General features: G+C 38.3%; 1 protein-coding gene across 2 annotated transcripts in view; it reads right to left on the bottom strand.

The window, feature by feature from the left end:
- pot1 (protection of telomeres 1 homolog) overlaps positions 1-12,511 on the bottom strand; it is an 89,647-nt gene that overhangs the window by 8,701 nt on the left and 68,435 nt on the right. For both annotated transcript variants that reach the window (XM_072435556.1, XM_072435557.1), the window contains exon 12: positions 308-492. In XM_072435556.1, coding sequence (XP_072291657.1) covers positions 308-492 — 185 coding nt within the window. The remainder of the gene's footprint in view (positions 1-307; positions 493-12,511) is intronic.

Here is a 12,511-nt window from a genome sequence, read left to right as displayed (position 1 = left end):
TGAGCCTTGATTTAGTATTGTTCTGTCTCTGTGAAGTTTTTATTTGGACAGAGTTTAAATAATACATCTAGGCATGATTATATTTGTTTCATTTGTTTACGTCATAAGTGATCACCACTTTACATTTTCCTCTTAAACGGTGTATGAACAGAAACAGATTCATTGACTTCCTGTTCAAAACTGCCCCGCCTCTTCGAAACTATTGTGACAAAATGTACAAATATGTCAATAATATCAATATTGCAGTACTCAACAGCCATAATCACAGTATCGTGCAGCCCTCACACGACTCGTCTGAACCTCGTACCTCTTGAGCTCCTTCACATTGGGGCTGTTGTCGGGCAGGACCCTGATGCCTCTCCCGTAGGCCGTCCCGCCGTGGAGGTGGAAGGCCAGGTGTCCCAGCTCCACGGGCTGGGTCCCCGTCAGTCCCGGGACTTTACTGGAGCCTGGGATCGCTCGGAGGTTGTAGATCCTCAGGAAGTCTCCAGGCTGAGGACACAGAGAGGGGAAGGGACGTATAATTGATGACAAAACTGCAAACGGATGAAAACACACACAATAATTTTCATATTTTGAACTGTTTAGAAATACACACATTAAACACATGCATGCACACACCAGGAAAAACAGTCGTGGCCTTAAAATATCACAGAAAGAAGAAATTTAATACAAATTTTGGTTTGACATTTTTCTAATTCCAAAAGGACTGTTGAATCAGGTTATTAACTCAATTTAACCACATATCCGCTTTAATTAGCAACTCCTAATGGGAACAAGCAGTAAAACATTAATGAATAAATGAAGATCAATATTCACCCAAAAAACACCGCTCTGGTCTATATTTTATGCAGAATTAAAAGTTAAATGTTTGTCAATACACAATATGGACACAACCATTGATCATTATTCTGTTTACTATTCTATGAAATAAATGTATCACCTAAAAGTATGTTTTTCACAATAGTTTGGTATAACATGAAAATTAAAAATATACAAATATGAAAAACTAAAATGATAAAATGTTCAGAGACATTCGTGATTAAAATGTCCTTGTTAGTTGGCACGAGTTCTTCAGTAGAATTCTACAGTTCAAACATGGCTGCTGGAACTGTTGGTTGGATACTGTAGGTTACCATGGTGATGCTCTCTTTCTAGCCTTTATTATGACCTTATTGGGTTTCAGCTTTCTGTTAAATGCAACATTCTGAGGACTTTTTATACTATTAAACGGTACAATATTTAGTTAAAATTGTTAATTGCTATGGCAACAGTCCTAATTTCTCATCATTTTGAAACCCATCGACAGTGTGTGAACCAGAGGTGGACAGTACTAAGGCACATTTACCTCTGGTTGGCGTAGTTGGTGGACACAATACTTTCACTCCTACTTGAGAACTATTTGGATTGAAGTAAAAGACTCTGATTTGAGTAAAAATGTTGGTTCTTCTTCTCACTGTAAGTCTAAAAGTGACAAAACCTTGTTGACAACATGAAAGGATTTGAACATTTGTGTTGTGTTTCTTGCACCACTTCTCATATGCACTGCAAATTTACACCACCTTAAAACTAGAAAAATACACTTGTTTTAGGGGAAAATCTACTTGAATTAAGTGAAATTATCTGCCAGTGGGGTAAGTGAATTTTACTTATCAAGAATTCTTGAAATAAGACTTTTTTTCTAAGTGGGTATAACTCTTAAAATAAGCTAAAAACACTTATTCTAAGTAACAATCCAAATTAAATTATCTAAAATTAAGCATAAAACACTAATTGTAAGCAGCAAATTAAGGTAGAAAATCTTAAAACTAGAATATAAAGCTTATTATTAGTTTTATTTATACTTAATTTTAGCAAATAAATCTTAAATTCTTAATTTGCTTATTTCAAGAAAAAGTAAAAAGAAACTCAAAATGAGTGTCAATATCTTTATTTTCTAAAATATTGTACACGTTGACAAAATCTTGAACAATCCAGTGCCATAGCTAAGTATAAAATTACATCTGTAATGGACACAGATTTACTGTTGCAAAAACATTTTGTGGCACAAACATTCACAAAGCAAAGACCTTAAACTTGCTCACCTAAATCTTGCATGTGAACGCTTTTAGAACAAAGCTGCAATTTCAACAAATACAAAAAAACAATGAAGAGAAAAACAGACACTCTAAAATCCCCTTCCTCCATCTCCAAAATACAGCACTACTATCCAATGAAATCACGCCACTCTGCCAGGGCTTTTTTTGTATGAGGAGGTGGTGTCGCTCTCATGAATGGCATCCTGAAGTACTTCTGTCTGAATGACAGTAAGGTTGCCACACATTTGGGGTACGTCAGATGGAAAGTGTAATAATAAGACATAAGATAAATTACCCCCTCAACAAGCTGTTCTTTATCTAATGTTGCAACTGGTGTATTGCCCACCGCAATGATGCACTTGCAACCATCGAAAAGTAGTACAGGACAGGAGAGAGTTCTCTTTTGTAGAAAAACATGGGTCTTCTGAAGGCTATTAAACAGAAAAACAAAACATTTTATCTGGGTGTTGTAAATGTCAACTGTTAGTGTGTTCTTAATGCAACTCTATAAAAAGCATTTTACCTTAAGGATGTGCAATAAAGCCTCACTGGCACACCCCATTTTTTGGGGCGGAAGCACTGAAGAGGGAAAGAGTGCTGGTAGCGCCTTCACCAACGCAATGTGGGCATCAGCTGTAACAAAAAATAAAAATAAAATTCCATACAGTAAATTTGAGGTATAAATAAAGCCACTAATAAAACTTACTTTGTTCCATCATCATAGGTGGCTTCATTGCTTTTTTAGACACCCCATAAAAGTGGACTCTGGAGCAGAACTCCCCCCATCTCTGTCGAACTTGATCCAGGAATTTATCATTGGATGAGTCCAAAATCCTGCGTAGCTCACCCAAAACCTGAAATGAGAAAAGAAGATTATTTTGGTGCAACAGTAAAATCAAATCTGACTTATTATAACTTACATTATGAAGCTCCTTGAAACATGGATGCGCTTCCAAGATTTGGGCAGCTCTGTTCTCCTCTCTGGTGGCATTTGAGTCAATGTATGCCCTTCTGGCCTGAAACTCAAGATCCAATAACTGGGACACCGCATCTTGGTTTGGCTTTGGCTTCCTATACATTTCCTGGAGTGTTTTGTAGTGCCTGACTTGTATCAGCAGACTATCCTCTTCCACTAAAATGGAAAAATCAAAGAACATTTCAGTCAACTATTATTTTAATTTACTATTGAAAGCTGATAGGACTTGTTAAAAATGTAATAAAATGATAAAATATCCTCCACTGCAAGAATTTAGGGCGGAAGTTTGCGCAGTAAATTAGCCAAAGAACTGACTTCAGGTTTTACCTTAATGATATGGTTTGACAAGAATGCATTTTGAGTTATCCAAATATGGTCAAATAATGCTTATCAAGAAAATATTGTTTAACAGATTTTGTGTATGGAGTATGTTACATACTGTAGGGTACTTACATGAATTTGAATTAAAAGCATCATCAGAATTGCTGGCTGGTGAAAGCAGAATGGTTGATGCCCCACTGGTCGTCCCACTGGAATCAGCATCATAATCTGCCTTTTCCTCATTTAATTCTTTGTCACTCAAGAAGTCAATACGCCTTTTCTTTGGCCGGCCTCTCTCAGGTGTCGGATCCTGCTTTTTAACTGGGGATTTTATATTTTGCAATCTTTTTAGCAGGTAGGCATTAATGCTCCCCTGGAAACAAATTGTAAATTATTTTCATGGTTGCACCAAAAAGAACAACATTTAGTCTAAAAAGCAAAAACAAAAAGAATCATACATACATATTTTGTGCAGTCATCCTTGTCTATTGTATTCCACGATTCTTTTAGCCATTGCAGTGACATCGGTTTTGGAGGGATATTGGACCATTTGACCGGGGCTTGCTCTAAGTAGAGACACCATACTTGTAATGGTCTTCCTCACCAGCCTGCATCTTAACTCTTTAGACATGATACACTCTTCCGTGCCATGTCACAGTAGTTCTTTCGGCACTGCTCCAATTCAGTATCGGTGTAGACCACATATTCCGGTGGACAGGGGAGCTGCAGGGTCTTCAATGGGGTTGTATTGGGAGAAGCAGTGGTCTGAGGGATAATCGAAGCCTGCTTTGCAGTAACAGTATGGTCTTGCTGTGTTACAGAAATAAACAAACAATGAACTGCAAGTACTAAACATAATGCACATTTGTAGAACCAAATGTTTTAACAAAATAATAAATACCTCTGGATTGAATAATGACCACAATTGTTTCCTTCTTCTGAAATGCTCTGGCCCAAGCAAAAGGTCCCTCAGATCATCACGACTCAGTGTTGAAAGCAAGCTCTCATCAATGTTGACAGCTAATTACGACAAAAAGACAACATACATTGTCCATACAATGTAGAGCATGTAGACACCAAGACAATATACTTTACGTTACCTTTTAAGATAGATACTGTGACATCATCCAGTTTCTCCCTGGCTTTATCACCTGTCAAACAAATTAAATGAATCATGATTATTACTATAGAAAACATTAATGCTAAATTAATTAAATTAAGTTAGTTCAATTACCAAAGTAAACTAACAACTTAAAATAAACCTAAAGATTGGCCACCAAGTAATACAATTTCTGACAAAGTCCAAATATCTAAAATGCTTTTTATTTGAGTCATTAGTTTCAGCTACATGATATAAGCAACGTTTTGAAGACTTGATTAGCATGCCAAGAAATAACCCCACCAACGTTTCAAATAGAATGAAAGAGTAAATTTTATTTTCTTTAAACACATTGAAAATTTCACTCCTGTATTATACCTAATTTATACAAATGTGCTGTGTGGACACTCTGTGGTCCAATGTGGCGCCAACGCAGCTAGCTAAGTGCAATAGTTGCTAAGCTAACTAGCATCTGTAAGCCTTCTACATTAGCCACAATTTATGCTTAAAAAATATTGTATTGCAGCTCTACCCATGATTTGACCAAAATTGTATCACTTTTCAATTCTTGCAAAGCATTAGTTATTTGACTAATATAAAAGAGAAATACAAAAACCTTACCTCGTGTTCTCAAATCGACCATTTTTTTCTCGACTGACTGATGACGCAAGATGCGCAAGATCCATGCGCAGATCGCTCTGGGTCACAACCATTTGGAAATGGCCATGGGGGTGTAACATTGATTTTGTACAAATTCATACCACCTTGCAATTTACGACCTCCAAAAATATACATGCAATTTTTATAATATTATATGGGACGTACAATATATAAAACATGGTAACAATACTGCATTACTAAATAAAATTTATTGAGTGGCCTTGACCAAGTCAAAGTCATCGCTTCCGCTTGATCCCGCCGGAATGTTCCACTGACAAAATGTATTAAATAAACTAAATTAATCTATGTCGTTCATTTTTTTATAAAACATGCTTGATATACATATTTATGGTTTTTCTGTCGTTTATTTTGTATGCGCTTTCGGGTCACTTCTTATTTTAATAATCCCACGGTGTTTGTTGGTATTGTCCAAACCTAGCGCGGCAGATTATTCTCCATTCAAACAAATTTGAGAAGAAGACACGACAGATTTATCTACAAAAGTGATTTTCTGCTTTTGGGATATCATGGCCTGTTGGAGGTGTGTGTCCCTTTTAAGTCATATTAATACTGCACATGGTCGGAGCCCAGACTTCCGCGTCATTTGTGGAGTGGATGGATGCGCCGAGGAATATCGTGTTTTCAACTCCTTTTATTACCATCTCCGACGCACGCATTCGCATTATTTAGCTACTGGGAACCCTCCAAGAGGATGGCTGACCACCACATCCAACGCAGCTGCCATAGGACGAGAAAACTTTGGTACAGTTGTTTTTTCAGACTGTACCGAAACAAGGTACGGGGCGGAGCAGGTGCGCGCTGTACCCGGAGCGGACACGCCATCTACCGCGTCTGCTTCATCTGCAACGCTGGAGCAACAGGAGCCACCGGGAAGTTTTGTGGAGGTGGAAGATCAATGTCAGAATCAGGTAATGTAACGATTTATGATTTTATGATTACTTTATTCGTGATGCGCAATACGGAGTACAGTTGTTCCGTTATTTCGAGTCGAGACGCTTTAGTAAATAAATGTCTTTGCGTAACAATTCTCCTGGAGACCCCCAAAACGGGCTATTTGTATGAAATCTAGCCTACATGTTTGCATTGGTACGTATGCTGTGTTTGTCACTGCGCACAGAGTGCTCTGGCCTGCGATGAGCCTCAGATCTGTGAGCGCTCCTGAGGTGAGACAGTCCTTTGCCTTTAGTGGCCTTATTATAGTGGCCTTATTATAGTGGCCTTATTATAGTGGCCTTATTATAGTGGCCTTATTATAGTGGCCTTATTATAGTGGCCTTATTAATGGTCTAGAGAGGTGCACCATCAACACGGTGTTGGTTGGGCGTGCAGTGCATGGTTACCATGGTTACCCAGTGCTCATAGAACTTTTTTCCATCTCCTCTTAACGTTGCGTGCGTCAGGTACAGGTTCTTGCATGAACAAATTGACAAAATTAAAATATTGGCTTTGGTTGATTGAGGTTTTACAGAATAGTAATGCTGGACTAACTATAATACTTTTTTCCCGTTCTGTAGAGTGGAAGAGCAACTATGGATCTTGCCAGATGTGCTGCTGCATTTGCTATTGGTGTGCGGGAGCAATGCCACCTATCTCAGGTAAGATTTGTTTTTATTTTTTTACCAGGCATATTTGGAGTCATGTCAATGTGATGTAAAAACATAAAAACATGGCCATTCTTATATTTTGATACTAGCATGGCAGGTATAAAAAAATGTGGTTATGCATAGTTCCACAGAAATTAAAGTAGAGTCAAGTTCAGAACAAAAGTAGGACAATGTGCAATAGTCAGAATAAATTACCTAGGTAAATATTTTGCGATCTTACGATCAGATTTTTACACATGCAGGTAAAAAATCGGGTTTTAATAATTCAAATTGTATATCTTGCCAATACATCTATAGCTGCTGCTAGTTAATTTTTTTAGTTCATTTGTTTGGCCTATATTGGTGAAAAGATGAAGAACACGCTTTATCATTTTTATACTAAACAAAGAGAGTATATTATTAAAATGTATTAATTCATTTGATGAAGGATATTTTGTTGTCTACCTTGTTATGTTTTGTTTTTTATTGAGATGTTATGTTTGTTTTTTAACATAATTTTTTTCCATGATTGTATGTTTTTCAGAGAAGCGTTAACAACATTGTCTCAGGCGTCCAGCAGTATCAAGTGGCACTTCTGAGTTCCCTAAGAGAGAACATCAGGACTGTCTTTGAAAGACATTCCAACATTGAACATTTACAAGAAGAGGTTCTATCAACACTGGATCACTTTCAAGATCCTTTTGCCGTATTTTCCACAGCGAACATGCAGGACAGAGCAATGCAGGAGCTTTGTAACCCTGTCACACCTGAGGAGATTATCATTTCCAAGTATGCCTGCAGAGTTAAAAAGGGAGAATCAAGGGTTCTTGCAATCAAAAACAAGTGTTTCTACTATGTCCCGCTTATTGAAAGTCTTAAACAGCTGTTGTCTAACTCAAAAATATTTGAAATGCTCAACACCAGTCCACAAAGTTGCCCCAAAGACAGTTTTGTATATGACATTAATGATGGAAGCATTTTCAAAACCCATCCATTGTTTTCTAAAAAGAAATCTGCTTTACAAGTGATACTGTACTCAGATGAGATTGAAATTTGTAATCCACTGGACTCACATGCAGCAGTAAATAAATTACTAATGTTTTATTACACTTTAGGCAACATAGACCCAAAGTTTAGGTCAAAGCTTGCATCAATCCGACTCCTTGCAATAGCGAAGGCAAAGGACATTGATGAGTGCGGGGTAGATGTTATATTAACTAGAATAGACCAGGATTTGAAGTTGCTGTACAATGGAATAAATATTGATACTGTGAATGGGCAATTTCACCTAACTGGTGCAGTTGACGCTGTGTGCGGTGACACACTTGCCCAGCATGAGCTTGCAGGTTTTAAGGAAGGAGTTGGTTTTGCATACAGCAAATGTTGTCATTGTGAGTGTATGTTTGATGAAATGCAAACAAACTTTAATGAAAGGAGCTTCACTAAAAGGACAATGGACCGACACATTAGGCAGTGCATCGAAATCGAAAGGGCTAGCACTGAATTCTTAAAATCCTCCCTCAAAACTATGGCATAAACCGACAAAGCAAGTTGGTTGATTTTCCAGGTTTTAATCTAATAGAGCAAATGCCACAGAATATTATGCACATTATGCTTGAAGGTGTAGCACCTATGGAAATTAAGTGTGTGTTGAAATACCTTATTCTCTCTGGAAAGTTGGAGTTGGACATGTTTAATGCAGCGATGCAGACATTTCCTTTTTCTTCAGTAGACGTGCGTGATAAGCCCTCTCCAATAAGTGTTGCTACATTAGCCTCAAATGACAATAAACTCAAACAATCATCTGGGCAAATGCTGATATTGATAAAGATTTTGCCATTCCTCTTGGACAGTGTAGAGAAAAATCCCTATGTCCGTATTATTTGGGATTTAATTGAAATTGTAATACTTTTTGCCCCTGTTGTGTCTGTACAAACTGTGTTAAAACTGAAACAAATGATAGAAGATCATCTCAAGCTATTTAGACAACTCTTCCCAGAAAATAATATAATCCCAAAGCAACATTACATGCTGCATCTACCTTCTCAGATGATGTCTCTGGGACCTGTTATAAGGCATATGTGCATGAGATTTGAGTCTAAACAGTTTCTTTAAACAATGGTCTTCCAAACTGAACTTTAAGAATGTGTGTAAGTCCCTTGTAAATCACAATCAGTTATTGGAATGTTGTCAAAATGAAGCAGGCACCGAGCACCCGATTTTTTTACATGAGAAAGAATTGGGTCCTGTTTCAGAAGTTGCTAATATTGAACATGTCAGAACAAAAGTTAGAGATTTCTTAGGGATGGACAATGTACAACATGCAGTGAGGGTGAAGTGGCTTGTTCTGTATGGTAACAAATACATTTGTGATAGGTCTCTGATAATCATCTCTGCAAATGGTTCAATTCCCACCTTTGGGCTTGTAAAAAATATTTTCATTGTTAACTGTGCGTTATATTGCTTTGAATACCAGGTTTATGAAACAATGGGTTTAAACAGAGATTTTCTTGCATATGAAATTGCTGTACCTAACCTTGCGCAAGCAACAGAACTGACAGATGTTGAAAAACTTCTTGACTATACATCATATTATCCAATCAATTTCAACAGCTGTGTGTACGTTATGACAAAATATAACCTTGAAGATGTCATTGTAGTAAAAACTAAAGATGATTTGGATATTGTAAGGGTTCTGTTTATTACCTTATTTGTAGTGGTTTTGAAATTATGTGCCTAAGCATTCAATAAATGCATATTAAAATGTTATGGATGTCACATTCTTATTTTTAGGAAAAAAAAGTTATTGTACCTAAAATATTCTTGTTTTAAGAAAGGATCCTATTTTTAACGTCTGAAAACTTGTTCTGCTTGTTTTGCATGTATTCTTACTAGATTATAGATTTAAAAACTAAATAAGAAAAAATATATATATTTTCTTGAAATAAGCTTAATAATCTTACACATTTAGCGTTTAATGAGTGAAAAATTCTCAAAACAAGATAAGTAAGCTTTTTTTTATCTAGATTTAAGTGAATTAATCTTGGTTAGTTTTATGAAATTTGCAGTGTGATTTAGTTTATCGCATTCCTTATTTATGTTTTGCCTTTCCAATTAAATCAACTATTAAATATAAATCAGATCCTACTCTAACAGTATTTTTTTTACTCTCACGGGTAATTTCGCTACTTTATACATTCACATGCGTAATATTAGTTTGAAGTAACATTACTCAGTACAATATTTGTTAGGAGTATATTTGGTAGGAAGGAACAAGGCATGTCAAGATTAATCATCAGGATTATACAGGTCATTTCAATTCAAAAATTAAACCTACGTCTCAAGTTCTTTTAATATGGCTTTTTTAAAATCACAATCATTTTACTTTTGCATTCAGAGTTAGATTTCATGTCTGGTCACATACTATTGGATCAGTTATCTAGCAGCATGAAAGAAAACTAAGGATTTATGTCTTTATTTGTCAATTATCGCAAATAATCGTTAAATCGTGACGTTTCCCTCACAATAATCGGAGCACTAACATTCGATATTGTGACATCCCTCGTGGGCACAGTTTATACCAATCTGCTCCAGTGTAATTGATGCACAACAGGAATTCCAGCCTCCAGTAGATGGCGCTGATGTCCTGTCTCCTCACCCTCAGCTCACAGCCTTTTCTTTGTTTTTCTGTGTTTTTTCCCCCTCTCTCTCTTCCCTCTCCGTCATGACAAGCCTGCAGCTGACACAAATGTGCCCGAGCTGTCATTGCGAACAAACACTCACTTATCAACTGTCACAAGAATTCAGAAAACTTACTCAAGCTTTACTACGCTCCCATGTGACCATCGTTAGCCCATCCGCGCCCCGCAATCCAGTTCAAATACCACTTTTAATATAATTACAGGGACAGAATGGGTCAAGTGCGTTCTCCATAGGCTCATATGCTGCCTTTAAATCCTGTTTTCTATGGGTCTGGTGGAGTTGGAGTTGGAGCGAGTGCGGATTAACAGCTGATCTCTGGAGGCTAGAAACTGGGAGCACTGGGAAAATACCATTATGACTGCGGCTATATCCCATTACAGAAATAGTGCAAGAAGAGCTTATGGTGTCTTTACTTTCAGCGTTTTCTTTCCAGGGTTGACTCGGCACGACAAATAATCTACCGGTAATTCATATTTAGTAGGGCAGCAACCATTAAACGATTAACTGCGACTTGAAGAACAAATCTGTCATATCTTGATAATCGTAATTGACTTGTGGCACTATAATATACGGACTCTGAAACACATGCCATGAAAAAGAAAGTGGCATTATTAAATCAAAATGTCAAACAAGAATAAACAATTTCAAATTTTCAACTATAAATATTCTCTATCTAAAGGGCTTCAGTCATTATATTTTAACCATCATTTGGCTCAAATCGATTTAAAGTGTCAATATACAATAGAAATAATTGTTCAACAGGTCAACTTATTAAAAACAACAACCAAGTCGACTACTACAATAAATAGATAAAGAGATAAAGAGATAGATAGATAGATAGATAGATGATAGATGGATACATTTTCACTGCACTTCTCGGTTGATTTTATGTCTCAGTCTAAGCTAAGGTCTGAGTGCAGGAAGTACATATATCCTGTGGTTAAAGCAGGAAGTACATATTTAACAAGGTCAAATGTTCCTTAGTTCTCCTTTAACATGTTGATTCCTCAGTTAAAGCATCAGGCAGTTTGAGGGGAGTAACAGCTCTCAGGAAAAATCTCTGGAGTCCTTTCATGCTAATCTGGAGAGCAGGAGCATTTTTGTAAAGGATGGGGACCAGTGCAATGTGACCTTTAAAGGTACATTTGATGCATGATTCAAGATGACTTTATTTGCAACCCTAGAGACGTCACATGTCTGTCCTGTTATAACGGTTGTCAGAGAATAAGGGAAGTAAACAAGAGAAGTACAGTCAGCTATTCCTTGTGAGAAATGTTAAATCTATATGTGTCTTATATTTATGTGGAGTACAAGGCAAACTGAAATTCTAAAAGCTCTAAACTGCCTTTTTCAGAACCATTTCACTCAGTAAGTTGGCTAACTGCCTCTCCTTGAACCGACACCTTAACGTGGTGGAGGGGTTTGAGTGCCCGAAAGATCCCGGGAGCTATGTTGTCGGGGGCTTCATGCCCCTGGTAGGGTCTCCCAAGGCAAACAGGTCCTAGGTGACGGGTCAGACAAAGATCGGTTCAGAAGCCCTCTATGATGACAACACGAACAAGGCAGTTTACGTCGCCCGGATCGGCGTCACCGGGGCCCCATCCTGGAGCCAGGCCTGGGATGGGTGCTCCATGGCAAGCGCCTGGTGGCCGGGTCTTACCCCACGGGGTCCGGCCGGGCACAGCCCGAAAGAGCGACGTGGGGCCGCCCTCCCGTGGGCCCACCACCCGCAGGAGGATCCATAAAGGGCCGGTGCAGAGAGATCTGGGCGGCAGTTGACGGCAGGGGCCTCGGCGACCAGATCTCCGGACACAGAGACTAACTCTGGGGACATGGAATGTCACCTCCCTGGGGGGGAAGAGCCTGAGCTTGTGCGGGAGGTTGAGCGATACCGACTAGATATAGTCGGCCTCACCTCCACGCACAGTTTGGGCTCTGGAACCCATCTCCTCGAGAGGGGCTGGACGCTCCACTTCTCTGGTGTTGCCCGCGGGGAGAGGCGGCGGGCTGGTGTGGGCTTGCTGATAGCCCCTCAGCTTAGCCGCCACGTGTTGGAGTTTACCCCGGTGAA

This window comes from Eucyclogobius newberryi, unplaced genomic scaffold (assembly GCF_026437365.1).
Source record: "Eucyclogobius newberryi isolate DKJ021-1_F unplaced genomic scaffold, fEucNew1.0.hap1 SCAF_7, whole genome shotgun sequence".
Taxonomy (NCBI): Eukaryota; Metazoa; Chordata; class Actinopteri; order Gobiiformes; family Gobiidae; genus Eucyclogobius; species Eucyclogobius newberryi.
This window is presented reverse-complemented; position numbering and strand designations above follow the sequence as displayed.